Consider the following 26864-nt stretch of genomic DNA (forward strand, 5'->3'; position numbering starts at 1 on the left):
ATAGGAGCAAGACCCCCAGAGCTGCAGGGGGACTAAGTCAGAACAAGAAAGCTGTGAGGGCAGATGGCAGTCCTCCGGGGCCTGTGAGGAGCAGGGGGCCCCTGGCTCCTCTGGCGGGTGCACAGATGGGGAGCGCCAAGGAGATAGCCTAGGAGGCAGCATGAGAGTCATGAGTGTGTGAACTTTCTGGGTCTGAGACCCCAAAAAGGCTAAGGACCATCCCCCAGTGGAGCAGTGGGTCAGAGAACTGCACATCACCCAGAGGGTGACAAGGACCCTGGAGTCCGGCTGCCCCCACACAGGGTTCGTCTCCCTGCACCGCTTCTGGGCTGAGGCGGGAGCTCCTCAGCCCTTCACCTCTCCTCTCGTGTCTTTTTTGTGCATAGGTCTCACTGGACCCCAAGGACCTCAGGGTGAGTTATTGGGTCACTCCCACCCCTGGCATTCTGCAGAAGCTTCTCCAGTCACCAGAGTGTTTCCACTCCTCCCTTCACCCTCCAGCAAGAATGGGTTCAGGTCATTTTACTGAGTCTGAAGAAACACCTTAGGCAGGTAAAAGACTCACAGAACAATCTAGAAAGGCACTCTGGAAGAGATGAGGCTAGATCACAAGCAAATTCTGTCTGCCTGAGCCTGGCCCCCTATGGTGCAGGGACCCACCCCACCCCACCCCCGCCCACAACACACACACTCCCCGCCACCCTGTGAGGAGGCTCCAGGCTCAGAAATTCTGTTAGTCCCACAGAGACCACATCCTCCATGGCTTAGCAGGGAGTGGGTGTCATGTCACACAGAAGGGCCCAGTCTCTCTGGGACAGCCCCAGTGTCCATTCTGTCCAATAGCTGGAGAGTGTGCACCCACCTGGATCTGAGAAACTGTCGCCATACCAGCCCCAACCCCTAAAGGAAATTAGGCAGAGATGTAAAATAAAAGCAAACAACATCTCCCCAAACAGTTTAGCGCACAGGGACTTGTTTCTAATGCTTCCTGGTGGAATGAAAGCAAGAGGCAATGTTATCAGATATAGGAATATATCTGATATATCAGATATATAGCCCAGCCCCTACTCCCCGAGGCTGCAGGGGCTGGGATCCCCCACAGCAGGGTCCATGCACCTCTACCTCCCTCCAGCCCAGCTGTTGCCCCATTTCCTAGAGATGGAGAAGGGCTCAGAGCAAGAAGCTGCCCGTGGGGCCGCTGGGCCCAGGTGGAAGTCAGAGTCAGCTGGGCCTGCAGGCCTGCTGGGCCTGATTGCAGCCTTGCTGGGTGACCGAGTGCTAGGTGCCACCACAGGGAGACTGCTGGCCCTTCATCATCCTGACTCGCTTGTTTTCCATCACATCAGGGATTCCTGGTACCCCCGGCCGACCAGGAGTTAAAGGTAAGTGGTTTTGCAAACAAACTAGGCAGTCACTAGTCGTTTTTGCAGGAGGCCCCTCTCTGGCAAGAGCCTGGATCAACAGTGGCATCTAGTGGCTTCAGAGGAAGGCTGGGAGGTTGAGGAGCCAAGGATTCTTCCGATCAACTAAGCCCTGAATCTTCAAGCCCCACTCTGTTCCCCACAGTCCAGAACCTCACTTTGGGGCCTGGGTTTCCCCAGCCTTTGATGAAAGAGGATCTGGAAGGATGCTGCCCCCACCCCTGAAGGCCTTTCCATCCCACCTCTAAAACACCCCGAGAGTGCTCCATCCCCTCACTTAGGCTGGTCCCCCCATAGTGTGACTCTTCCCTGGGACAGGTTTTATAATCCACATAGACCTCAGTGTAACTGGGACACTGCCACCCCCTTTCTGAGAGGGAGCTTTCATTCAGGAGGGTCTCAGATGCTACTGAGAGGGCAAAGTCAGAGTTCTGGGGGGAGCATCCTCAGGACTGGACCCTTCCTCATAGGGCAACGCTAGCATCCACCCCCAGCCCTGAGCCAGTCCAGGACAGGCGTTGCTCAGGGACAGTCCTCGCCTTCCGTCCCTGTGAGCCTACCATCCTGAACCCTGACATTCCATAGAGCTGCCCTTGTCACCGTCACCTTGTGGAGACCTACTTTCCAGAAACTATTTCCAACAACTGGTTGGGGCTAAGGAGTTCTTTCGGGCACATCCCGGCCAGACACATCTCCGGGTCCACAGATCTGCTCAGGGAGAGGCTGGGATTCTCCAGGAGAGCCCCCCCTGCCCTTTTCCAGGGGCTATGGCTTTCTGTCCAGTGTGCACAAGAGGTGGACATTGTCCCTGATACTAGACTGTGTTCCAACAAAAATAACTCAAGCACTTTCTCTTAGATTTGACCCCCAGGGGCTGGCAGGACACAAGCAGAGACCACCCCTCTGCTCCCCCAAAGGGGGAAATCAGCATCATCACCCCTCAGTGAGTGGATGACTGAATACCCACAGGCCTTGGGAAATGACCGGAAAGTTCCAGTCAAGGACTTTTCCATCCTCTACTTCACTCTCTCGGTTCTCTAGAATCTGTGGGTTTCCAGTCCACAGAGATTCCTCATTGAGATGGCCTTGAGAAAGTGTGAATCTGCCATCCCCTTCTTGGAAGTCTTCCATGCACATTTGCCCTTTCAACCCTCTGAAACACAAGGCAGAGAAGACATCTGTTAACCTTTACATAACTCGGGATTCCTCAGACCACAGATCCCCCGCCCCTTAACTCTGCACAGCCCCTATCCTGTCACAGGGAATTGGCACCTGAGGAGCATGGGACTTAGACTTGACCCTGCAGGCTTACTACCTCTGCTCGTTGACCTCTCAGTACTCTTTCCACCTAAAGAAATTCCCAGTAAGAGCCTTCGATGCCCATGGTGGGAGAAGACAGACTATGGGAGTGGGAAAGACTCCTGAGTTGGCATATTCTGGCCTCATCAAAAGGCACACTCTCCAACACCCACCAGTGAAGCCCCTTCGCAGAGACCCAGCTTCGTCCCAAAGCTATTGTGAGCCAAGAAGATTGACGCTCTGGCCTCCAGGGTCTCCTGGGCACAGACTGGTGCTTAATGCATCCTGCCTGTTCCCCTTCAGTTCATTCAAATGCCTTTAGCCTGAGGGTTAGAAGCCCAGGAGCGGGTCTCAGATGCAATCAGAAGCCTTGAAAATGATTTATTGAACCACTAACTGATCCTGGGACTGACCACTCTCCTCTTCCTCCCCTCCCAGGTGAACCAGGAGCTCCAGGCAAGATCGTGACTTCAGGTAGGCAGGCCCTGCAGAGGGTACTGGGCATCTGTCCTGGCTCTGTCTCCACACCCTCCACATCTGCAGGCTCGGTGCTTTGGGCAGAATGCAGTGCTGAGCTCTGCTAGTCAGAGGGAGGAGGGTAGGGGAATTTTAGAGGTGGTACTGGCCCAACCTGGCCCACAGCCCGGCCTGGTCTCTGTGCCTCTGAATGAGGAGAGTGGGGTTCAGCATTGAACGTGCCTTCTGTTTACAGAGGGATCGTCGACTATCACTGTCCCAGGTCCCCCGGGACCTCCTGGAGCCATGGGACCTCCGGGACCTCCGGGAGCCCCAGGTCAGTCTGTTTTCTTGCTTTGCCCCAGGTCAGCATCAGGTTTGCTGACGTTTGACTACAGTAGCGTTCAGTCAAATCTGAAACCTGGGTTGGAACCCAGGGAAGAATAGGAAGAGGCTGAGAAAGCCCCTCCCCAACAGCCTGGTGAGCTCTGATTAATCCCCAGCAAGTATCCCAAGCCCTGTGTGTGCTCTGCTTCCATAGGGCCCCACAGCACCACTGCAGGCTCCAGCAGGTAAACGATGTGCTTAAGGCCACACAGCTAAGAAGTAGCTGAGTCAGGCTTCGGCCCAGGTTCCTCTGCCTCTGGACCTGTCAAGAGTCTGTTCTCAAATTGTTTCCTCTTGGAAAACAACTTGATAATATGCATCAAGGGCAACAAAAATGCTAGGAGTCTATTTGAAGCAAACATCCCTTAAATTGTCCAACAATAATGAGATGGCTACAAAAATATGAAGACTTAAAAGAAAGATGTTTAAAGAGGAGAATACTCGATAACAGGCTTCCCCTAGTCAATAAAGAATCCGCCTGCAATGTGGGAGAGCTGGATTCTATCCCTGGGTTGGGAAGATCCCCTAGAGAAGTAAATGGCAACCCACTCCAGTATTCTTGCCTGGAGAATCCCTATGGACAGAGGAGTCTTGTAGGCTATAGTTCATGGGGTTGCAAAGCGTCAGACATGACTGAGCGACTTAGCACAGCATACTCAATGTGTGCTTGGTGGTTGCAACTACATTTTTATAAGAAAAAATTGTTGGCAGGAAATAAAACAAAATGCCTGCAAGTTAAAGAATTATGGGTGGTATTTTTCTATTTATCTAAAATGCCTGTTTTTTTAATATCTTTTTCAATTATTTAAAATGTGTGTAAATGAAATACATTATTTAACACGACCAGTGCAAGTATGGGCCAGCCTTCTCTCCTGATAAACTCCAGTGACAGAGGGGACACTGTGGGTGTTTAGAAACATCTAATCATCAGAGGACAGTGTCAGAGTCCTGCCCATCCCAGGGGCCCCAGTGCCTGACAGAGAATTTCTCACCAGAACAGACCACAGGGCTGGTCTCAAATTGCTTATTGCTTTCAAATAAGCAAACTGACCACTTTGGGCCATGCCTTGTGAGGAAACTACTTATATATCTAGGCACCTGCCTTTTCTTCAGTTCTCCTAGAACTCTGACCCTCAAGGTGTGGTAAAACCTATTCTTCCCCAACCCCATTTCCAGGCCCTGTTGGTCCAGCTGGTCTCCCAGGACAGCAAGGTACGTATCGCTCTGGAAGAATGCATGACCATAGGCTGTGGGGAGAGCTTCCTTCCCAGGGTGGAAATGTGCCCATCTTTAAATGAAGTGAGAGAGGTGCATCCTGGGAAGGGAGGCGAGGGGGCCCCCCAGCCCATCACAAGGCCCTTGCAAGGCCTCAGCGGTCAGAGGAGACACCTCTTCCCACCCGCTTCCATGTTTCTGAGGAGGTAGGGGTCCCCTAGAAAGGGAGATTGAGGCTCCTGGATCAGGATCAAGCTTAGCAGTTTTTACAGGCCTCAGGCTTCTTGTGACCGGATCCTGAGAATCAGGTCACTGTCCAGCAACTTAGCCAAATATCCAAACTGTATCCAAAATACCATCCGGCTCCAGATCCTCCATTTCTTCCTGGGGTGTTTCTGGTTCCCAGCCAACACTCTGGCCCCACCCACACTTGGCTCAGCCCCGCCCCGCCCATCCTCAGCTCAGCCCCATGCTGACAGATTGTTGAGTGGTGACCCCCAACTCTGTGTCCTCCCCATAGGCCCGCGAGGGGAGCCGGGCCTAGCTGGCGAATCATTCATGGGCAGCAGCAGCTCCATCTCTGAGGTCCTGTCCACCCGTGAGTACCACCGTTTTCTCTGGGACAGGTGACGAGGGAGGGGGTGGGAGTGGGGGAGGCGGCCGCGCATGGGGGCCTGCGGCAGCTGCACCAGTGAGTCATCGTGAGCCCCAGTGTAAGGATGGCCGTTTCCACCAAGACGCGGTGCTAGCTGAGAGAGAGGAGAACAGAGGGGCTTTATCAGCCATGGAGAAGAGTCACAGGCGATGGCGCAGCTATCAGAGAGGTTCTTCCAATTCCAAGGGGACCAGGGCCACATGGGGTGTCTGCACCGAGCCCTGTGGGTGTGATGAGAGGAGTCCTGGACCTCCCCGCCCTAAACAGCCATAGGGGTCCTTGGGTTCTCAGCCCCAGACTCGGCCTGGCTGGGCTGACTCCTGGGTCCTCCTGTTCCCCATCTTTTAAAAAGCCCAGGCAGAGATGTTGTGGGCCGCCCTCCTGGACACCTTAACAACAAAGACAATGCCTGCCCTGGTCCAGCAGTCGCCATGTGTCTGCCACTGTGGCACACTGAGTCTGTGCAACGCCCTGGTGATACAGGTCTTGGGTCTCTGGTTTACAGCAGAGGGAACTGACGCTGAAAGAGCTCTAGATCTTGCCCAAGGTCACAAGCCAGCAGTGGTGAGGCAGGTCTTGAACTCAGGCTTTCTGACACCGAAGCTGTGCTCCTGCTCATCACTGCCACACTGGCAACAGCCACCAGGGAGCTCCACTCAGCCCCACCCTACTCAGAGCCAAAGGCGCCTCTAGCCAAGGGTGTCTTGGAGGGTCCCAGGCCATGACCCATGACCTGGTGTGGGGGTGTAAGTAGAGTTGCTGATGATCCTGGTGAGGGGTAAGGCTGGCAGAGAGAGCAGTCTCATGACAGCTTTTACTCATTTCTGGTTTCTTCTTTCCACAGAAGGTATTGATTTACGAGGCCCCCCAGGCCCACCTGGACCACCTGGGCCACCAGGTGAGCACCTCAGGGATCTTTGGAAAGTGGGAAACCTTGGGGACGGGGCAGGGGCTCAAGGCACTTAGTGAGGAAGCAAGACCCTGGGTTCCGCATTGCCTCTTCCTTACCCTTTTCTACAAGACTGTCCATTCCAGGCTCCCCAGGACCCCAAGGCCCAGCAGCTGAGAGCTGGGTAGGTAGGAGACAATGGGACCAGAGCCTGGGCTGCTTCCCGGCTGGTTCTTAGAAAAGAGCTTCTCTGCTGCTTCTCCTGGGCAGAGGGTTCCTGGCCACCTCTTGGAATTAATAAGTCTTGGGCGGTTCTCTTATCTAGGGGAAGGCTTGCCAGGCCCACCGGGCCCACCAGGATCTCTCCTGACCAGCTCAGGTAATGCTGGGGAGTCAAAGCACTCCTGTTCCCCACCTCAGCCCCAGCCCCAACCCCAACACACGCTGTGGTCACGGGCATGTGGTCTTCTGACCTACTCTCCATGATCCCTCCTTCTGACCTGCCACCATGGATGTGTTTGCATAAACGCCATGCTACCTGCTGCCTGGAAAGAGGGTGCTGATGTCAACCCAGCCACCCTGAGAGCCCCTGGTGGCCTAGCCTGGGGGAGGCAGCTGATTCTGCCCTTGGGGAGCTTCTGGGCTGACTGGAGAGACCTAGCTCCTGTCCTCAGGGAGTCCAGTTCTGATAAAGTGGGCAGGACACATGCTCCTGAAATGAGATAAACGCTGACAGTAAAACACAGAAACATATGGAAATAAGCTTAGAGCAAACTTTAGCCCAGAACTTGTCCCTAGCAGACAATCCATCCATCCACGCAGCAGCCTGTTCATTCCTTTACTCTTACGTATTTTTCTATCCAACTTCCAACCAACCATCCATCCATCCATCCATCTGACCAATATTGATCGTCTACAGAACAACTGGTGCTGTTCTAGATGCTGCTCCCTCACAAACATCATTGCGTCCACACTCAAAACTGTTTCTTCCCTCAACAGAGACCTTCTTCTCTGGCCCTCCAGGCCCACCTGGCCCCCCAGGCCCCAAGGGAGACCAAGGTGAGAGCAGTGTCAGGGGGCTCAGGAGTCAGTGTGCCCCTCTTTGGCCCGCTGGTTGCCAGAGGAATTTGGACAAGACTGGGCAAGCTGGGGCAGGTCTTCATTCTCCTGCCACATCCCATTAGGAGCTCAGCAGCTTGGAGCAGGGGCCGGGGGTTGGTCAGAAGCTCTGCAAAGCATATCCGCCTCTGCCTTGTCCTGTTGGAGGAGAGGTGTGGGGAGCCCCAAGCCCTGAGTCTGCTCTGGGCCCAGATCCCTGTCCCACCCCCCTCCTCAGGCCCCTTGAAGTCACAGCATCTGGTTGGGACATGTCTCACAACTGTCTGCTTTCTCCCCCAGGCCCCCCAGGCCCCCGAGGACACCAAGGTACAGGGAAACCGGCCTCAAACAATCCTAGGGGGCGGGGGCTGACCTTCCGAGATCCCTGAGCTTCTGGGGTTTTGTCCAAATGAGTGATTAGAGGGTGTCTGTGTTTGAGAATTCTGTGCCTCCGTGTGCGTGTGTGCACGTGTCTGTGCGGCAGCTCTAGGTACTGCCCAAAGGCTGGTGCTGCCCCAGCCGTGTCATGAGTCTTAGGGAGCCTCGGGAGGGAGGTGGTGTCTTCGGCTGGGGCGTGTGGAGAGGGGGGCAGGCACAGCTGACTGTCCCCTCTCTGCTGTGTCCCTCAGGCGAGCGAGGCCCCCCAGGGCTGTCAGGCTCAGGTAAGTGCTAAATGCCGCCGTCCCCCCACTGGAGCCTCTCCCACCCGCTGACTGCACTGTGTTGTTGGCCTCCAGGTGCCAGTTCTCTTGGACTCAACCTGCAGGGACCACCAGGCCCACCCGGTCCTCAGGGACCCAAGGGTGACAAAGGTCAGTGCAGGCAGTGGAGAGTGGGAACAAGGCTGGCTCCCAGAGCCTGAAGAGAGGGCAAGGAGTACTTGCTGGTGCTCCAGCCGTGGGAGGAAGAAGAGGATGAAGAAAGGAGAGCCTGGAGGGAGAAAGGGACAGGGTTGGAGGGATACAGTCTCTGCCCAAGGAAGCTGTGGTATCATTCCAGAAATGAGACTGAGAAACATGGGACAGTTGTTGAGTCACAAGCTGATATAGTGTGGTTGAGCTTAACCAGGGGAGGCTTCCTGGAGGAGGTGATGCTAACAGCTTCTTGTTTCGGATTCCAGGTGATCCCGGAGTCCCAGGGGCTCCTGGCATTCCTGGTGGGCCCTCTCGAGGTAAGAACCCAAGGTGCCCAAAATTCTTCTCCCCGTCTTCAAGTGAGGTTGATTGTGCCAATAAGGATATTGATTAACTAATTCATTCACTAATCCATGATTCAGTGTTAATGAGGTACTTTCTCTACATGCTAGATTCTGAATTGCCCCTGAGGAGGTTACAAGTTAGCAGGGGTGGGAGACAAGGATGCCTGCATGATAAAGATGACTAACAATGCCGATGACAGTGATGGCGAGAACAGGGATCGGGAGCTAGGGGTTCAGGGGCGAGGAGGGGTGTGTGGGCAGTGCACAGGTTGTTGAAGGAAAGGGAGGACTCAGCCTGGGAGAGCTCCTAGGAGCTCTCTGCCACTGTCCTAGTTCTCCTGAGAAAGACTCTCCTCAGACTGTGAAAGCATTGCCTGGGCTCCTTGGTTTGACCCCAGAGAGGACAGACCAACTCAGTGGCCTTCTCTCCTGCAGGGGGATCGTCGTCAAGCACCATGTTCATGCAGGGTCCGCCAGGTCCACCAGGGCCCCCCGGGCCTCCAGGCTCCCTCAGCAGCTCTGGCCTGGAGATTCAGCAATACATCTCTGACTACATGCAGAGTGAGTGTCCCACGTCTGAGTGGGGCAGCATGCATGTGTATGTGTGTGCGTGTGTGCACAGGTGTGTGCTAGGAGTGCAGGTCCATGAGCTCCCTACCTCCCCCCTTCTCACACCTGCCCACACACATAGACTCGTACATGGACATAGAGCCCCAGTAGAGACTCATATACCCACACACTTTTCCATGTGTGGCACACACACACATTCACCCCTGTGTGCGTGCCCCAAACCGCATCCCTGCACGCTCCATGGAGGTGAGGGCGTGACTTCCACAGATTTCCGCACCAGAGCTTGGTCAGATGTCACCGACTGGGGTCTTGCTGGCCCACAGCCCTCAAGATCCACCTGGCCAAGCACAGACTCTGCCTCAGTTTCTCCATCTGTAACAAGGGGAGTCCAGGCTTCCTGCTGGACCTGCCTTGGCCCACGCGTGGGTTAAGTGCTCAGGTCACCTCTGTGGGGGAGACATGCCCTCCTGGGGACAGGCTTGACTTGATTTCTTTGTTGGCAGGTGACAGTATCAGGTCTTATCTGTCTGGAGTTCAGGGTCCCCCAGGCCCACCTGGTCCCCCTGGGCCTGTCACCACCATCACCGGTGAGACTTTCGACTACTCACAGCTGGCCAGCCTCGTCGTGAGCTACTTACAGAGTAAGCCTCTTGCCACCCCTGTGATGACAAGTCTCCTCCCAGGTCCACGGTCATTCCTGGAGCCTCGTCTCTTAATTTACTGTTTGCTTTGCCCTTTTTGTGAATGTGATGTTCAATGTTGAATTCATAGTAATCAGGCTGCTGGATCTAGCATCCAAAAAGGTTTGTTCAGATTAAGAAAAACAGAAATTATAAATATCCTGCCAATGCCCCATTCATTCATTTCCCCCCAAGGGAAGCAGCTGGGTGACCAGGCCTTTGATTCTGGAGTTATGAGGGCCCTGCTTCAGTATCAGTGAAGCAGGTGACCCGGTTTCCTTCCCCACAGCTTCCGGGTACAGCATCGGCACATCCTCCACCTCCATCTCTTCTGAAGACATCCTGGCTGCGCTCCGGCGTGAGTTGCCTGGGTGGGCAGCGGGGGGTCGGGGGGCTAGAGGGCGCCCTTCTCTCCTGGCTGACTTACCAGGCACACTTGGTGGTCCCTCGGGACAAGGAGCCACTCTCGCTTCGCTCCCAGCAGTCAGCTGGACAGAGGGTGTCAGATCTCCCCGAGGGATGAGTGTAGCAGGTACCCCTTCAGCTACTGTCAGCTTGCCAATGTCCCAGCTCACACATCACTCGGGCCGGTCTGCAAGGAGGCCAAGCTGGCTGGTCATCCATGGCGCCTCCTCTCCTTTCAGGTGATGATGTGCGTCAGTATCTACGGCAGTACCTGATGCCACAAGGAGCCAGTGGAGATTGGTTCCTCCAGTCTCTGGATTATGCAGAGCTGAGCAACCGCATCCTCAGCTACATGTCCAGTGAGTGTCTGCCTCCCTGGCAAGGGGGGCAGGAGGGCCTGGGTGGGCATGCGGGGGCTAGACATCCCTGACCCTCTCCCACTAGGCTGCACCCAACCCAGAGGAGGGGTGGTATTCAGAGCGGTTCAAACCTGTGCCCCAGAGCTGGTCACAGAGCCTGGCGAGGGAAGCCAGAGCGAGTGCCCCGGGCACTGTTCTGCAAGGACTGTGCACACGACTTACATGCACACTTCTCTAGACACACGCCCACCTTTACATGCACACACATGTGCACATGCCCAGCAGGACAGAGCTGACCTGCACTCTTCCCCAGCCTCAGAGTCCCTCCTCTGCAGTGTCCTTACCCAGGATCTCACGCCTGCATCTCTGCCAGTCTCTCCCTACGGCCCCTCTCACCCCTTTCCTGGCCCCAACTTCCATTCAAGTTGCTTCCATCCGGCTTCCTCTCTGACACGGTGTTTCCACCCTCCCTTCCCTGCCTGACCTGCATCCATCACAACTTGGGGTTTTGTTCCTCAGGCACTGGAGTCAGCATCGGGCTTCCTGGCCCCCCGGGGCCCCCAGGCTTGCCCGGCACATCCTATGAGGAGCTCCTTTCCTTGCTCCAAGGTAAGGCTGATTAGGGCTATCTGATCAAGTGCTTCAGGGCGGAGGGCAGAGCCCCTCGGCCCAGGCATAACTGATCCTTGCTCTTCCTCGGTGTATCAGGGTCTGAATTCAGAGGTATCGTTGGGCCCCCAGGTCCCCCTGGGCCCCCAGGGCTCCCAGGCAGTTCATGGTCCAGCATCAGCATGGAGGACCTCTCATCCTACCTGCAGAGTAAGGAGTGAGGCAGGCGAGCTGCTCTCAGCCCCGCAGGGGGATATGTGGCGGGGTGGGGTTGGGGGAAGACTGTACTCTGAAGTCACAAGAGCACTGGGTCCAGCAGGTGCCCAGGTGCCCAGCTGGGAGCTCCGAGGCCCAGAAGAGCTGGGGGAGGGGGTGTGATGTGGGTTGAATGAGGCTTGGGGCTGGGGGTGGAGGGCAGTGGGGAACACTCACTCTGGAGGAAGCCAGGACCCGGGTGTGCGGGTCTCCCTCTGCCTCCTTCTGGGGGGGCCCAGGCTGGGAATTCAGTGGTCCTGGCGATGGATCCCTGATCCTTCTCTGTCTCTTGCTTCCTGCTCAGCTGCTGGCTTGTCATCCATCCCAGGCCCTCCTGGTCCCCCAGGCCCCCCAGGCCCTAGAGGGCCCCCGGGCATCTCAGGAGCTCTGGCGACATACGCAGCTGAAAACAGTGACAGCTTCCGGAGTGAGCTGATCAGCTATCTCACAAGTAGGTGCCCCTGACGTCCCTGTCCCTCCTCTGTCCCCTCTCCTACTCTGGGCTTCTCTCTGTGAGAGAGTGGCCGGGGTTTGAAGGGCCTGGAGGCTGAACACCTTAGCCACCCCAGCAGGGGAAGTCCGGCTTCTTCCCAGCACACACTCCACTCGGTGTGAGTTCACATCCTGCTAAAGGGTGTCAAGAACTGCCCCCAGCTCCCACTTCTTCCTCCCCCCCAAGACCCAGCTCCCAGTAATGCCGCTTCCTCCCCACAGGTCCTGATGTGCGCAGCTTCATCGTTGGCCCCCCGGGTCCCCCCGGGCCCCAGGGCCCCCCCGGGGACAGCCGCCTGGTGTCCACGGACAGCTCCTACAGCCGGAGCGGCAGCTCCTCCTCTTTCAGTCGGGATACCTCCTATAGCTCCTCCATGGGCATAGGAGGAGCCAGTGGAGGTTCCCTGGGCGAAGGGGGAGGCTTTGGCATGGACATGGGCCGAGGCTACGGGGCCGTGCCCGAGGGTGGCATGTATGGCGGCGATGGCAGATTCGGGGCTGGCTTTGCCGGAGGCCTGGATTACAATGAGCTGGCTGTTCGGGTGTCAGAGAGCTTGCAGCGTAAGTGGGGACACAAAGCCTCAGCGGTGTGGGGTTGGGAGCATGAGAGCATCTCCACACTGAGGAGGACAGCAGTCCTGGCATCAGATGGGCGGGGACTGAAGACGAGCTTGGTTCAAGCGGCCCAGTCAGCGCTGCAACCTGTGCTGCAGGGAGCAGAGAAGCTGGGGGTCGTTTGCTTCCCCTTCTTACTTGTGCTTCTCAGAAGTGTCTGACTATGGAGGGGGGCTGAGGGAAGGTTGGTGGCTAAGCCCTTTCCCCTTGTGGCTTACCAATACAACTATGTAGTAGTAAAAGGCCTGCAATATAAGCCCTTGGAGGTGTAGACCTGTCCATCAACACGGGAGACAAAAGCAGTTGCAGGGCTCTTTCCTCGCTGCTGCATAAGAGTCAAAACTGCATTGGGAGTTAGTCAGAGGGCCTTGTGCTCCACCTTGAAGAGGGGGCCAGTGACCCCTACTCCCTGTGCCCACCACACTCTTTTGTTTCACAGGTCAGGGTCTGCTCCAAGGGATGGCCTACACGGTGCAGGGACCCCCAGGCCGGCCTGGGCCCCAGGGACCCCCTGGCATCAGCAAGATCTTCTCCGCCTACAGCAATGTGACCGAGGACCTCATGGACTTTTTCCGAAGTAAGGGTAGCCCCCATTACCTTCCCCAGACTTACCTTGCTGCACAGTCTCACGAACCAGAGTCACTGAGAACACTTGAGATGCTAAAAAGCTGATAAATTCTAAACTTTGTTTTCCTCTTACAAGTCCAAACTCTACCACTATCAACAAATCACTTTACTTGCCAAGCACCAGGGTGATCTCTAGTCTAAGGCCCGTTTCTCCCCCTTGCAGCTTATGGAGCCATCCCAGGACCCCCTGGGCAGAAGGGAGAGATGGGCATCCCTGGACCCAAAGGTAAATGGTGGCTGAAACAGCCACCTGTGGAACGACCACCCGTGGGAAGCAGCTCCCTCACCAGGGCCATGGGGGAGTGCGTGCAGCTCCTCCTGGGGGAGGAGCCCTGTACTACTGTGCCCCCACTTAGCCGTGCCCCCCTGTCCTCCTAGGTGAGAGGGGCCCTGCTGGGCCACCAGGTCGGTCTGGGCCACCCGGCCCTCGAGGGCACAAGGGAGAAAAAGGAGACAAAGGTAAGGCTCACAGCTACGGTTTGGGTTTCTGGAGGCCTGGGAGACAGGCCGCATGTTCCACAGCAAGCCTGAAAATCTTAGGCAAATGCCAGTTATTAAAAGGAGACACTGCCAACAATGTCAATTGTGTAACAATCAAGTGAACCACCAGGGGGGAAGGAAGGAGAGCGTCAGTGCAAGGAGGAGAGGGAAAACCAGGCTGGTAATGAAATGGGGAAACCCATTTAAATCAATTGATAGTCTTACAGAAGAGTTCATCTTTCAAGCCAGTTTTGCAGTGGCCACAGTTGCTGTGATTACCCAAGAGAAAGTCCCCACAGACTGCAAGACATTTTCTAACTTCCTGTTCACCGTCCCACTTGTAGGTGACCAAGTCTACACTGGGCGGAGGAGGAGGAGCATTGCTGTCAAGCCATAAGCAACCCATGGTGGAACAGCCCCCTGGACCAGTTCTTGCAGTGGCTTGCAGCACTTATGTCAAGACCTCTCCAGAGGGTAAAAGCTGGAGTCTCACTGTCTTACCGACACAGCAAATAGTCAGCTAGAACCCTTATCTTAGTCTGGGACAATGTGTATGTCTGCAGAATTCAGTCCAAGATACACAGTCTGAGACAGCTTCACAGGGTGGACTCGGGAGTGGCCATGTGCGGTGTTGTAGGATGAGGCCGGTCTCCCTGCTGTCCAGGCCCGAGCGCCTTGGTTTCTTTTAACACCAGCCTAGGAAAGCCAGATACATAAAAGCTGTTTCAGGAGCCCTTGAGCTTTTCCTTAAAAACAAGCCCAGAAACTGGAAGATGGGATTGGGGTACCACTCGAGGGGGCTGTTAGGTTAATGCTGCAGGGCTGTGCTCCCAGCTCCTCCCTCTCCTCTTTACCCTGTATTCTCTAGTCGTAACAAACAGAATCAGCTGGTTGAGAAGAAACTCTTGCAACTGAAAACATTAAGAAATCTACTTCCCTTGAAGGTGGTGACAGGGTCTCTACTAGTTACTTCTCACTGTGCATCACGTATCCACTCACTTAGGAAGTTTGATCGCAGCTATGCTGTCCCGTAGGCCCACACTAGAGCTGATAGTATGTTACACTGAACTAGGCTGTGGCAGACAGGAAGAGGAAGGGCAAGGGGCAGAGGAGAGAAGGGGAGGGGAGGGAGAGCAGACTGCCTGCCGGGAAGCCAGCACCCCTGCTCTGCACCTAGGAAGCGCGTGGGGGACTGGGTGCAGTTGGTTTGAAAGCACTTTTCAATGTCTATAAACATTTATGTGGTCTGTTAGATGAAGAGTCATTTCAACTGCAAAATCTCCAATTAAAGGGCTTTTTTCTTTTTTAACATTATGTTTTAATGTGATCTATCTAACCAAAAACTAAATAAATATAGGTGAGGGAGAGAAGGAAGAAAGGAAAGGAGGAAAAGAAGGCAAAGAAAATAGTTTTTGGTTTATTTTGATGTTTTACTAATGAAAACTTACTATGCATAATGAATGACTGCATCGTGCCTTTTTCATATTTTAGTTTTACCTAGAGGCTTGACTCAATTTGTTTTTGTAATAGTAGCCTTAGAAGCTCAAGTATTCATATCCCCGTTAATGATTCTTAATTAACCGAACTTTTGAGTGTTGTCCTAGTTGAGACTTACCCATCCAAGCTATCCAAAAGTCTTCACAGAATCTGACACCCAAGAGAAATAGGGTAAAAGCCCTAAACTGCTAACTTCTCTGAACAGAACCCAGAAATGAGTTATGTCCTCAGCTGGATGGCAGTGGGTCTTAGCCTCTTTTGTTTCATTAAAAAAAAAAAAAAAGTCAAGCGTGAGCTCTGCAGTATGCAATACTCCTGGATCAGAAAATGACACACTGTGCCCCCCTCCAGCCAAGCTGACCACTCGCCAGATGATGCTGCCTAATGTCTACTGAATCTCACACAACATATTAGTGATGAAAAAAACAGGTTATTTTAGCAGAAGTGAGTCATATGGTTTGTGAAATGTTTGAGAAAAATAATCTATTTCAAGGGGAAAAAAGGACACTAAAAGAGAGGTATATATATACATATATGTTGATGGAAATATTTTAAGCACCACTCAAAGGAGGGGTTTGCTTGACAAAAGACACTCCCTCCAAGTTAGCAGTGAAAAGGACACTCATGTGTGGTGAGTAGACAGTCTGGAACAACAGTACCTCTGATTGTCCCAGTCAGACGATCTGGAGAACTGCAAGCTTTAAAATACAGCTAGGATTTTTAAAATTGCTACAAAACATTCTCACGCAGGACAATCTAGTTTCAAAAAGTCTCAATAAAAGACTGCTTCCCAAAGTAGATTAAGAAATAACTTTATTTTTCATCTGTCAATCCCATGATTGAAAAGACATGTTGCTCCCAAACAGACAAGAGGCATTTTCTAAAACAAATTCTTTCTGAAAAATGTAGCTTGTGGAGTTATTACACTGCAAATCAGAGAAGGACCACAAAAAGCTACAGCCAACATTTAACACTGGTGTTAACACTCTACCCCAAGCTGAGGAGCAGAAGTTTTAAAGCTATATCAAAACCATGTCGGCCACAGGGTAGCAACAAGAGTGGCATTAATTGTTGTGCCTTCAACTTAAGAAAAGCATCGAAAACATCCCGTTTCCTATAAAAGATCATTTCCCAGAAAAGAACGGATTTATTCAATCAGAAGCCTATTGGAACTGGAACTAAAGAGCTCTCCTCCTCCGCCTCAGCTTTACATTTTCCTTTAGTCAACAGTATCTCGAGCTAATCAATCATTTGACAGAATTTGGCTTCTCAGAAGAGCCTTTGTCATTTCAGCACAGTGTGGAATGGGGAAAACTGTAGTTACAAGGGAACTAGGAGAGTACAAAAGGACAGTCACTTCTGAAACTCACTGATGCTCAAGAAATCAGAGGCCCTCTGTGACAGTGAGTCTCATATGCCTGAGAGCTTTGTGCTTAAGGAAACACTCCTTAGAGGTAGCTCTGGTTCTAGTTTATATTTAATTACAATTTGCTGTATCCTGTCACAGGGAAGTTTTAACATTTTCAGCAAGGTATAAGCACTCCAAATTTCCTCTTTACCCACCCTATAGCTTCCCCACAGAAAAGGGTAAGAAAAAGCTTAACTGACTCCATAGAGTTATAGCAGCTAATTCAGCAATTCACACCTAACCATGGATTGACAGGACTAGGAAAGGCAACCTGGTGCAACGAGCTGCATGAGCTAGACCTGCAAAAGTGTGGTGGCCAGCACGTCCATAGCACGCAGGGACGGGGGCGAGGCTGAGCAACCACGGGGCACGCATGGAGAACTGCTTTCACACATTTCCTAGCACATTCTGGCACAGCAACAAAATCACCAAATCAGGAACGGATTTGACTGTACTCTTCAATTTCAAAGGCGTCTTTGCCCCTCCCCAACCTCCTATGTACACTTCATGGAAGAGAGAAAGACCACTCTTCTGTATGTGAATACAGGGCCCAGCAGGAAGGGGGCAGGGATGGGCACAAACAGCACGGTCTATAACAAAACACTTTTGGAAAAGATTTATGTAACTCTAAGTATTAAAACGAAGGTTTTACCTCTACATATGTATCATTCTGTAGTCCTGCTCCCACATGAATATGGTCTGGTCATATTTGAAAGAGAACTCGAGTGTGAACAAGGAATCCAAGGGTAATTTCACAGAGATGCAAGAGCTGCTAATAAACTTAGCAGAGGGTCAATCCTTCTACTCTGAGCCTCTTTCCTTTATTCAATTCTCTGAATGTCAAGTTGAAAGGAATAAAAAGAACCAAATATTCAGACCAAATTAACTATGGGCCATAAGCTATTCAGCACATAGGATATCACTTAAATGATACTGAAAAAATGTCTACTGTACTGCCTGAAGTATTCATTTTTTAAAAGTCAATATACTGAAAATCTCAAAGGAGGAAGTGGTATGAGAACCTTCTTCCTCTCCTTCAAATAAATCATTAAATACACTGGGTAACATTATACTGTCATTTCTATCATAGCAATATAAACAATTTCCATCATCCTGAACATATAAAGATATATATATATATATTTTAAAAGGCTTTCAAAACATTTTTCAGTCCAGCATTTGAGAATAAAGCGTTAAAAGTTTTGTATACAGTAACACATTCATGTGATAAGTGTATGAATTTACAACCATACATAATATATATATGTATATATATTTATATAAAAAACAAACTTGGGCAGAAGTTAAGGCTACCTACAAAGTTGTCCAAGTAAATTATGCTTGTCAAAACAATTACAAAATTAAAATCACATGCATTTTTAAATCATCTATAAACCACTGACAAAATAAGGTTCAGCATTCAAAGTTTTCAAATTAACTGTAAGAAAGTGCTACAGATATTTACATTTTCTTAACATGAATCAGTGTTCCCACAAAGTTTCATTTGCATTTTTCACCAGCCTCAACTGTAACATAACTAAAAACTGACATTTCTACAATTTGGTACCTAGCACTCATTAATAAGCTGCAAATGGCAGACAGCAAGCTTCATCTACAAATGTGCTGTCTCACAACCTCAAAATATGGTTTGTAATACTGTTTGACCTGACACGTGCTTGAAAATCTAACCCTCAAGAGGGACTAGAGTGAACATTTCATTAATAATTACACATATCAAGCAACTACAGGATAAAGGTTTCAGGACTTTCCCACTCAGATCATGTAAATAATTTAAACATGGAAAAAACAAAACCAAAATATGAATGACTTTATCTTAAAACAATAAAAAGTCATTTCTGGTATTTGCCTAAATATTTTATTTAAATTCTTCCTTCAAAATTACTCTGAACAAATGCCTCTTTTGAGATTAATTTCAGAAAAATATATTCATAAATATAACTCAGAGCCTGCCAGCCTATGAGAGAATTTTAAACAGAATTTGCTAAGATGGGAGAAGCCATTTAACCAGCTCATGTATTACTTCAGGAAATAAGCTGAGATAGCTAAATCTATATTTTTTTAATTTGGTGAGTTTTATATTTTCAATTTGGACGTCTAGCAGCTACCTTTTATGTTTTCATCTTTCCAACTTATACTTTAGGATGAAAATTTCTATCAAATGGTAATATGAGCAAGATTTAAAAAACAGTAATGCTTAATGCTAAGGGTGTTTTGTCCCTGTTGAATCAAAAGGAGGAAATGCTATTTTAGACTGAATTGAAATTTAGTGTTTTAGGCACTATTTTATATAATAAAGCTAGCACCTTAGTTATTAGTTTATGTCTAAACAAGTAATTATTTTAGACAAATTACTGAAATAATTTTTCTCTTTTAAGAGTCCGATGCTAACATTTAAAGATAATAGATTTATTTATTGAATCAATATCATATTTTGAGCAACTCAAAATTTTTTCATGAGAGCTACTTACTCCCCAAAATTATTCCAATTCTCCACAGTGTAGAGAGCTTCAATTGTAGATTTTAGACATCACTGAGAAGTTAAGTCATGTAAAAAGATATTTACTAATACTTAAATGACGTAACAGTTTTCTTTAAATAACTTTCAGGTAACAGTATCTAAATAACAAAATTTTTAAGAGTATATACAAAAATCACCTTAGGGAATTACTGCAAGATGCTACTTTGCCAACATGGCCCAGCATCTGTCTTAGTTCCTTTCCCTTCATCATTACTAAACAAGTAAAACAAACAAAAAACACCTAGAAGGTGAGGCAGGTGATTGTCTTCGTGAGCTCTCTGATAGACTATGGCTAAAGATGAAGAGAACAGAATGACGTACTTAAAAGCTAAACCCAACCACAGCATGCTTCCCATTGTTATGATCCAGTGGAATGCAAGCTGGGAATAGGATAGAACTTGGAAATCCGGCTCTGTGTCGATGGGTTAAGGCATTCAGACTCCCCGGTCATTTTAAAGAACACTTCCTGTTCCTGTAGTTTCCTAGCAAACTCTTCTTCCAGTGTCTTAAAAAGGAAGGGAGAAAGAAATAATGCACTAGTATTACAAATAGAATTTACTCTGAAACAGTCAAGATAAAATTATTTGCCCCAAAGTCTTTGTATGTTATCCTAACGAAGAAGACACTGTTCAACAGCTAGGACCACAGGCTGCGCAGCTCTGGGTTCAGGTCTTGGCTCAGCCACATGAAACTTCAATTACTTCTCTATATTACAGAACCATTTCATTCTTTTGCTGTGAAACAGCGATAACACCATCTACCTCACTGGGTTGTTATATGAGGATTAAATGTGTTAATAATGCACTTAACCCATATTAGGCACTCAACAGATGGCACTTATTAACTACTATCTGTTTCTTCCACATGGAACTTCAGCATTTTCTATTTTTTATTTTGATTGCTGATACGCATGTCTTCTCTTCCACACTGAACCACAGATTAAAGGTAAGACCTACGGCAGATTCATCTTCACACACAGTGTGGGACAACTATGCTAAGTACTTGCTAAGTATCTGAGGTAATCAGTTACTTTGTGGACAAGTGACTCAGGAGAAGTCCTGCTGCAGAAAACAAAGTACAGGAAAGCTTCTCAGGAAGACCGTGAGCTTGGTTTCAGTGGAAAGAGAAGAATTTGACAGACAGGATGCAGAAGACACCCCAGGGAGAGTGAGCTGACCCAGTGCAGAGGCAGGAAGCTGGAGCTGCTGTGAGTAACGGTGAGCGTACCCAGCACTGGACCAGGAACTGGGAACAAGGTGGCAAGCAGGAGGCAAGTCAGGAGGGCTGACGTGGCCAAAGTGTGGCACTGTGAAGGATTCAAAGTCCAAGAGAGGTGTTTACATTCTGTTCTGATGAAACTAAAGATTTACCAATACCACGACGACAGCATCAGAGATGCTCCTGAGGATAAACTCTGGTGACGGCAGCCAAGGAGGAAGAGAGGAAAGGGAACAAGATCCCAGACGGGCCATTAGGACATTACCAACAAAGGGAGAGAAAGATTAGGAAATGGGAGTCCAGGTTATGTGTTATTTGCCTGAACGTGGGGTCTGATGGAAATGAAAGATAATTCAGCTTTCTAGCCTAGATGTCAGTTAAGAGGACAGGAATATCGGGAAGAACACCCGATGGTGGGTAGGACTGGAGAGAGGGGAAAGATGAGATGGAGATGAATTAAAAGGGTTACTGAGTTCAGTTTTACCTCCACTGAGTTTACACTCTTTAGTCCACACTGAATAACATTCAACAGGCACATACTGATCATTTACAATGTGCAGGAACTGTTCCAGAAACTGGGTTTGTAAGAGTGAACAAAGCTATGATGCCCCTGCCCTCAAGGAGCTTATATTCTGGTGAGAGAAGACAAACAATAAAGAAATGTGGCTGTGGGGATAAATATTATGAAGAGAAACAAAGAAAGGTGAGGGGACAGAGGAGTGTTCAAGGTGCGCACTGAAGCTATTTTATGCCCAGTCATCAAAAAAAGAAACCTCTGATGAGATGATAATGGAACAGAAGAAATAAAATGAGGAGGAATGGAACATCCAGAGGGGACATGGGAAGTGAGAGCATGAACCCAAAATAAAAACAATAAAATTACAGCAATAACAAACATTCACTGGATCCTGACCAAATCTTAAGTACTGTACAAGAACTGACAAGTACTGTCCACACACAGCTTGTTTACTGTCTTAACAAGGCCAATTAGGGAGGCAGTAACATCCTCATTTTACACATGAGGAAAACAGGGCTCAGAAGTGTTAAGCAGAAAAAATTAACCAGTGTCAGCATTGAGACTCGAACCCAGACTTGCATCACTTTAGAATTTGTATTCTATACAAGTTTTGGAATTGTCCTTAAACATGTCCTTCAGCTTCCACAGCTGAAGCCAGGACAGTCTACAAGATCATCATGCAAAGAGCAGAGGTTAGACTGCAAAATGGGAAGTGTCTGCCTTTCAGGTGACTTGATGACAAAGAAAAGTGATTAAAAAAAAAAAAAAGCACAGAGAAAGAAGAGACTACGTCACAAAGGCCAAGTGAGATGAGACTTTTAAGAATAACAGGGGGATAATGCCACTGGACTGTGACCACTGTCAACCAGCTCAGCTGGGGAGGAATTTAAAGCAAAAGCTAGACTTCAAAGGGTGAAAGGAGGAACTGGAGAAGGGACTTCTCACTTTCATCCCTGTGTGCACCCTTTGAATTCAGAAACACATGAATGTACCACCTATTCAAAAACGTAACAATAAACAAAATTCAAGTTAAAAGGCCACCCTTGGTCAGTTCTAGAAAGTTTTATTAGCACATGGTAGGAGGTAAATATTATTCCCTTGATTAACTGACTGGATGAATGGAAGAAAGGAATGGTTGAAATGTATAGCAGGCAGGAAGCCCAAGAGAAAATAAAGGTTTAAGTTTGAAAGCTAAGAGACAGAGTCATATAAGGAATAGAAAAGACAGAGTTCAAAGATGGTTGACCAGCTGGGCCAGGCTAGCAGGGAGTCAAGCGCACACAAGGAAGACAGCTGGCTGGCTGTGGGCTAGGAAGCCTTTCTTACTTCACTAAACTGTCAGTGAACACAGCGCGTAAGGGCCTTATAATCTGGCTCCAGTTCACCCATCCAGACTAAGCTGTCATCCCTTCCTTCTCTCCCTCCCTAATGCCTACACACAGGCACACGCTCCCTCTCACCCTACCATGACAGGGAGCTACATGAGATTCCTGCACACATCCTTTTCACTCTTTCTCTTCTCTGTACTTACATTGCCCCATCCCACTCCAATCTGTCTGTCCTCTCAGCAAGCTCTTGCTCATCCATCAAGCCTCATTTGGCTCACAAGGCGTGTCCTCTCGCACGTCTCCCGCCTTCCCCGGGCAGACTGGAGCATTCCTCCTCTGTTGCTGGCATACTGTGCTACTCTGCTCTGCACCGGGCACTTACCTCCTTCAGAGAAACGCCCCTGCTGATCTGCAGCTGCTTGTCAACTAGACTCTGAACCTCTGGGACTTGGACTCCTCGTCTCTGTGTCTCCCGTCCCTGACACATATTAGGTAAAGGGCCAACAGCCAGGAGGACGAATGCAAGTGTATTTTAATTAAAGCTTTTAAAATTACCTTTTTCCTAGGTCTCAATTTCTCTCTCCATTCCTTTAATTCTTGGCTGTGTTCCTCATCTAACTCCTTTAGTTTCTGAGTCTCATGTTCAACCAAGAGGTGACATTTTTCATTCTGAAAAGAAAGTTTGAATTAAAAAAATTTCAGATCACATTAGCAATTTTTCACAAATACAATTATCTTCCAAAACAAAAAAATATATATATCCATCAAACATAAAGCTATTACTGAGGTTGAAATTCTCTTCTAACAACCAAGGACCAAGAATTATGAAATGAGTCATAGTTTCACTTTGGCAAGTTTAGAGACTAGATCTGTTACTTACCATATAAAAAGAACTTGACTAGAAAGAACTAGTTTGTGACCCTGTATGCGAGACAGCAAAAGAGACACAGATGTGTACAGCGGACTTTTGGACTCTGAGGGAGAGGGAGAGGGTGCGATGATTTGAGAGAATGGCATTGAAACACGTATACTATCATGTAAGAAACGAATCGCCAGTCTATGTTCGATGCAGGATACAGGATGGTTGGGGCTGGTGCACGGAGATGACCCAGAGAGAGGACATGGGGTGGGAGGTGGGAGAGCGGTTCATGTTTGGGAACTCATGTACACCCGTGGTGGATTCATGTCAATGTATGGCAAAACCAATACAATATTGTAAAGTAAAATAAAGTAAAAATTAAAATTTAAAAAAAGAAAAAAAAAAGAACTAAACTAGAAAAAAAAAAAAGAACGAATTAGTTTGATCCTGATTTCCCATTCTAAGGTTTACTCACAAAACTGACACTTCAGAGGGCACCTTGCAAGCATTTTATCCAATGGTACCAGAACACGGGATTAGAAACTATTTTCTGCTCTAGAAAATTAAGTATATACAATATCCACAATGTATATACACTACTTTGAAATTGTAAACATTTTAGAAATTATATATTAGGAGAAAATTTCTCATATACTGATCACTTTTTTCAAAAACCTTGCAGAAAATGAACTATTTATCCTGAGATAAAAAGAATTTTAAAATTCAGAATGTAACAAAATAGCCTACATCATTTTCAAAACTTTGTTCACCTTCTTTGCAAAATATACTACAAATTCTCAACAGTATTTTTGAAAGATGCAACTTCTTATATCATAAGTTAGCTTCATGTTTATACTAATCATGGCTGTAGAAAATCTCAACAGGTGCCTGTGATACTAAACTGATCTTCCTTTGGGTCTACAGAGGAAAGAAAACCTTTAAGTTCTGGCATCTTCTCAAGCCATGCGGCCTGCTGTGAGCACCTAGCACTTCCTCAACGCCAGCCACCGGCGCTGCGCCTCTACTGCCAGCTCTGCTCTCTGGCTTCTGGAGCTGACCTGCAGCTGATGCAGCTCACGGACGTTGGCTTCACACTGCAGCTGAAGATCCCGCATTTGATTTTCATGTTTTTGATGCTGAGCCATTCTCTCATTTTTCTGCCTCTTTTCTTCTTGAGAAGCGAACTATAAAAAAGAAAAACAAGATAAATATGGTTAATAGGCAATGTAATTTCTGCATCTTCCAAAAGTGTAATTAAGGAATTTTACAAAGCTTAAAGTACAATAAACTAAAGCTACAAGTAATAATACGCTAGGACTCAAAGCTGGAGTCTACATCATGGCTTTGGTGGGGGTAGGGAGGCAGGCAGAGATTGCTGATTCAATCCTTGTTTCTCCTATCTGCTTAGTGACCTCAGTTAATCTGTGTGTGGGAACTGTGACTACAGAAGTACAGTGAGGCCGTATGTTTGATTGTAAAGCTGGTCACATCGCCTTATTCCCAGGGCCGGTCTTGGGATTAACCTAGCCCTGGATCTTGTGTGAGGCATGGGAGACAGCAGCTCTCAGTGGCCAGCACTGGAGGAGAGGGAGTTAGGACACGCCATGTGTTTACAGAGCCTAAAGTGGCTCCAATGTTTACAACACAATTATGCGGTACTTCTAAAGACCATCCAAAACTTCTATATCTAAAAGAAGACGACAGTAATCTGCTTACTTACTTGTTTAATTTTGTCACGGTCCTGATCTGGCGTTGCTGTTGAGTTAATTCTCAAACTCTTCTTAAACATGGCCATTCGCGTCTTGGCTTCGCTACGCTGAATCTTAGGCAGTCTTGCTCTTTCTTGAGTCTGTCTGCTTTTCAGCTCCTCAATAAGTCGCTGATTGTAACGCTGCATTTGCTCTGTTTCCTGAGAAAGTTTCAGAATCCAGTGATACAGAGAATTTAATACCCAGTACCCACAAGTATGCTCAAACATGTCATTTTGCTATTGTTTCCCAAATTATTCTCTCCCTTGTTACATACTGATCAATAAAGCATTAGGCCAAAAAAAAAATTTTATAAGAAAAATAAAGCTAATAGTAATAAGAGTCTTATGTTAACTCTCTTATACTAAATACAGGGAGTCCACATTTTTAAGATATCTGAATTAAAAAGGAGCCAAAATAGCTACCTTTGAGAGACAAGTTGAAGACTATAATGTGTAACAGGTCTTTAAGCACTGTTTATTAGTTGCCTTTCTTGGAATTTGTAGAAAAGAAGTTTGCAATAATGATCAACATATAATTAATTACTCCAGATTTCATCAAAGAAATTTTAGGACAAAAGAAAGAAAAGATACTTAAAACTTATTCTGTAAAATATGTAAGTTTCAAAAATAAACAGCTCTGCAAACTTTAAAATGAACAAAAAAGTGAACAAATTTCCTTTCATTAACCTTCTCATGGCGCTTAAGTAGCTGGTGTCTTTGCATAAAATACTGATCTTTAAGTTGCTGTTTGAGCAGCTGGTGTTTTTCTTGTAAGTGTCGTTCTTCAAGCTCCCAAATCGCAGCTTCTCGAGCTGGAAGAAGAAGGTAATTTTCAAAATGTCACTTTGCTCTTTTCATGAATGTACGCTGGTCCTTGTTTTAATATTTACATAAAAGTGTTCTAATACACTAATTAATACACACAGACGTTCTGAGCTATAAAAGAAATATTACCAATGTAAAGATAATATCCATTACCACTTTCCATTCTGTTCTAATGTCCTGTAAACAAAGAATGCCCCACTCCCAACACTAAAATTCCATTTAATCATCTCAATGAGAAAGAAAAAATACCCAAAGTATTTGTTCGAGGAAATAAGTGCTTAAAATTCCATTCTATCATGTAGCCAATTAAGTATACCATTACAGGGTATAAGTGAAGTGAAGTGAAGTCACTCAGTCGTGTCCGACTCTTTGCGACCCCATGGGCTGTAGACTACCAGGCTCCTCTGTCCATGGGATTTTCCAGGCAACAGTCCTAGAGTGGATTGCCATTCCTTCTCCAGGGGATCTTCCCAACCCAGAGATTGAGCCTGGGTCTCCCGCATTGTAGTCAGACGCTTTACCGTCTGAGCCACCAGGGAAGTCCTTACTAGGAGCACCTAAAATTACTTAGGTGTATTTCTAGCATCACCTGGACAAAAAGATTTTTTAGGGGTTCTATGTTTACTTCACTTTTATTGTTCACTTCTATTGCCATGAAGGAATTCTGTCTTGCAGTTGTTCTGAATTGTATACAGTATTTTCCTCTTATTTACCTTTTTATCTTTCCCTCTACCACTCTAGCAAAAGAAAGCATTCAAATAATTCCCAGGTATATCTCTGCAATGTTTCAAGACATATCATGTATATACATATGCCACATATTTCATGTACCTCTCATGAGCTGCTGCTTGTTATTCAGGCACTCTCTTTCAATATTGGCTAACTCTGCCTTCTGCTGTTGGATGATCTTTTTCAGAGAGCCGTCTAATTCTTGTTGTTGTTTCTGAACAAACTCTTGTTCCTAATAGACATGGTTAACCATCAGTTAGTAAGTATCTATGGTGCAAAACATCCATTTATCTATGTGGCTGTATGTATCAGTAATTAACAAGATTTCTGAACCAAGTTTCTAAAGTTAACTAGATTTAAAAATCACCAAAATTATACAGTATAGGCATAACATATATTTGTCACCCAACTCAAGACCAGAAAGTACTAGAATATTTAATATTGTGAATCACTACTAAGAATAATACATACAAGAGAAGTCTAC

The 26864-nt window shown here is 48.0% G+C and overlaps 2 protein-coding genes across 3 annotated transcripts in view; one reads left to right on the forward strand and one right to left on the reverse strand.

The window, feature by feature from the left end:
• Positions 1-15171, forward strand: part of COL17A1 (collagen type XVII alpha 1 chain) — a 47314-nt gene extending 32143 nt beyond the window's left edge. The window contains exons 32-56 of the mRNA XM_013975194.2: positions 387-413; positions 1347-1382; positions 3159-3194; positions 3433-3513; positions 4740-4775; positions 5299-5376; positions 6278-6331; positions 6648-6701; positions 7322-7381; positions 7721-7747; positions 8050-8082; positions 8158-8232; positions 8541-8591; positions 9054-9179; positions 9692-9829; positions 10158-10226; positions 10513-10632; positions 11152-11241; positions 11341-11451; positions 11801-11947; positions 12211-12549; positions 13043-13180; positions 13394-13456; positions 13609-13689; positions 14055-15171. Of these exons, the coding sequence (XP_013830648.2) occupies positions 387-413; positions 1347-1382; positions 3159-3194; positions 3433-3513; positions 4740-4775; positions 5299-5376; positions 6278-6331; positions 6648-6701; positions 7322-7381; positions 7721-7747; positions 8050-8082; positions 8158-8232; positions 8541-8591; positions 9054-9179; positions 9692-9829; positions 10158-10226; positions 10513-10632; positions 11152-11241; positions 11341-11451; positions 11801-11947; positions 12211-12549; positions 13043-13180; positions 13394-13456; positions 13609-13689; positions 14055-14107 (2123 nt within the window). The 3' untranslated portion in view covers positions 14108-15171. The remainder of the gene's footprint in view (positions 1-386; positions 414-1346; positions 1383-3158; positions 3195-3432; positions 3514-4739; positions 4776-5298; positions 5377-6277; positions 6332-6647; positions 6702-7321; positions 7382-7720; positions 7748-8049; positions 8083-8157; positions 8233-8540; positions 8592-9053; positions 9180-9691; positions 9830-10157; positions 10227-10512; positions 10633-11151; positions 11242-11340; positions 11452-11800; positions 11948-12210; positions 12550-13042; positions 13181-13393; positions 13457-13608; positions 13690-14054) is intronic.
• SLK (STE20 like kinase) overlaps positions 16004-26864 on the reverse strand; it is a 61352-nt gene continuing 50491 nt past the window's right edge. For both annotated transcript variants that reach the window (XM_005698432.3, XM_005698431.3), the window contains 6 exons: positions 26483-26612; positions 25514-25638; positions 24797-24985; positions 24135-24260; positions 22773-22886; positions 16004-19659 (listed from right to left, as the gene is read on the reverse strand). In XM_005698432.3, coding sequence (XP_005698489.1) covers positions 19513-19659; positions 22773-22886; positions 24135-24260; positions 24797-24985; positions 25514-25638; positions 26483-26612 — 831 coding nt within the window. In that variant the 3' untranslated portion in view covers positions 16004-19512. The remainder of the gene's footprint in view (positions 19660-22772; positions 22887-24134; positions 24261-24796; positions 24986-25513; positions 25639-26482; positions 26613-26864) is intronic.

The sequence above is a fragment of the Capra hircus genome, chromosome 26, assembly GCF_001704415.2.
Source record: "Capra hircus breed San Clemente chromosome 26, ASM170441v1, whole genome shotgun sequence".
NCBI lineage: Eukaryota > Metazoa > Chordata > Mammalia > Artiodactyla > Bovidae > Capra > Capra hircus.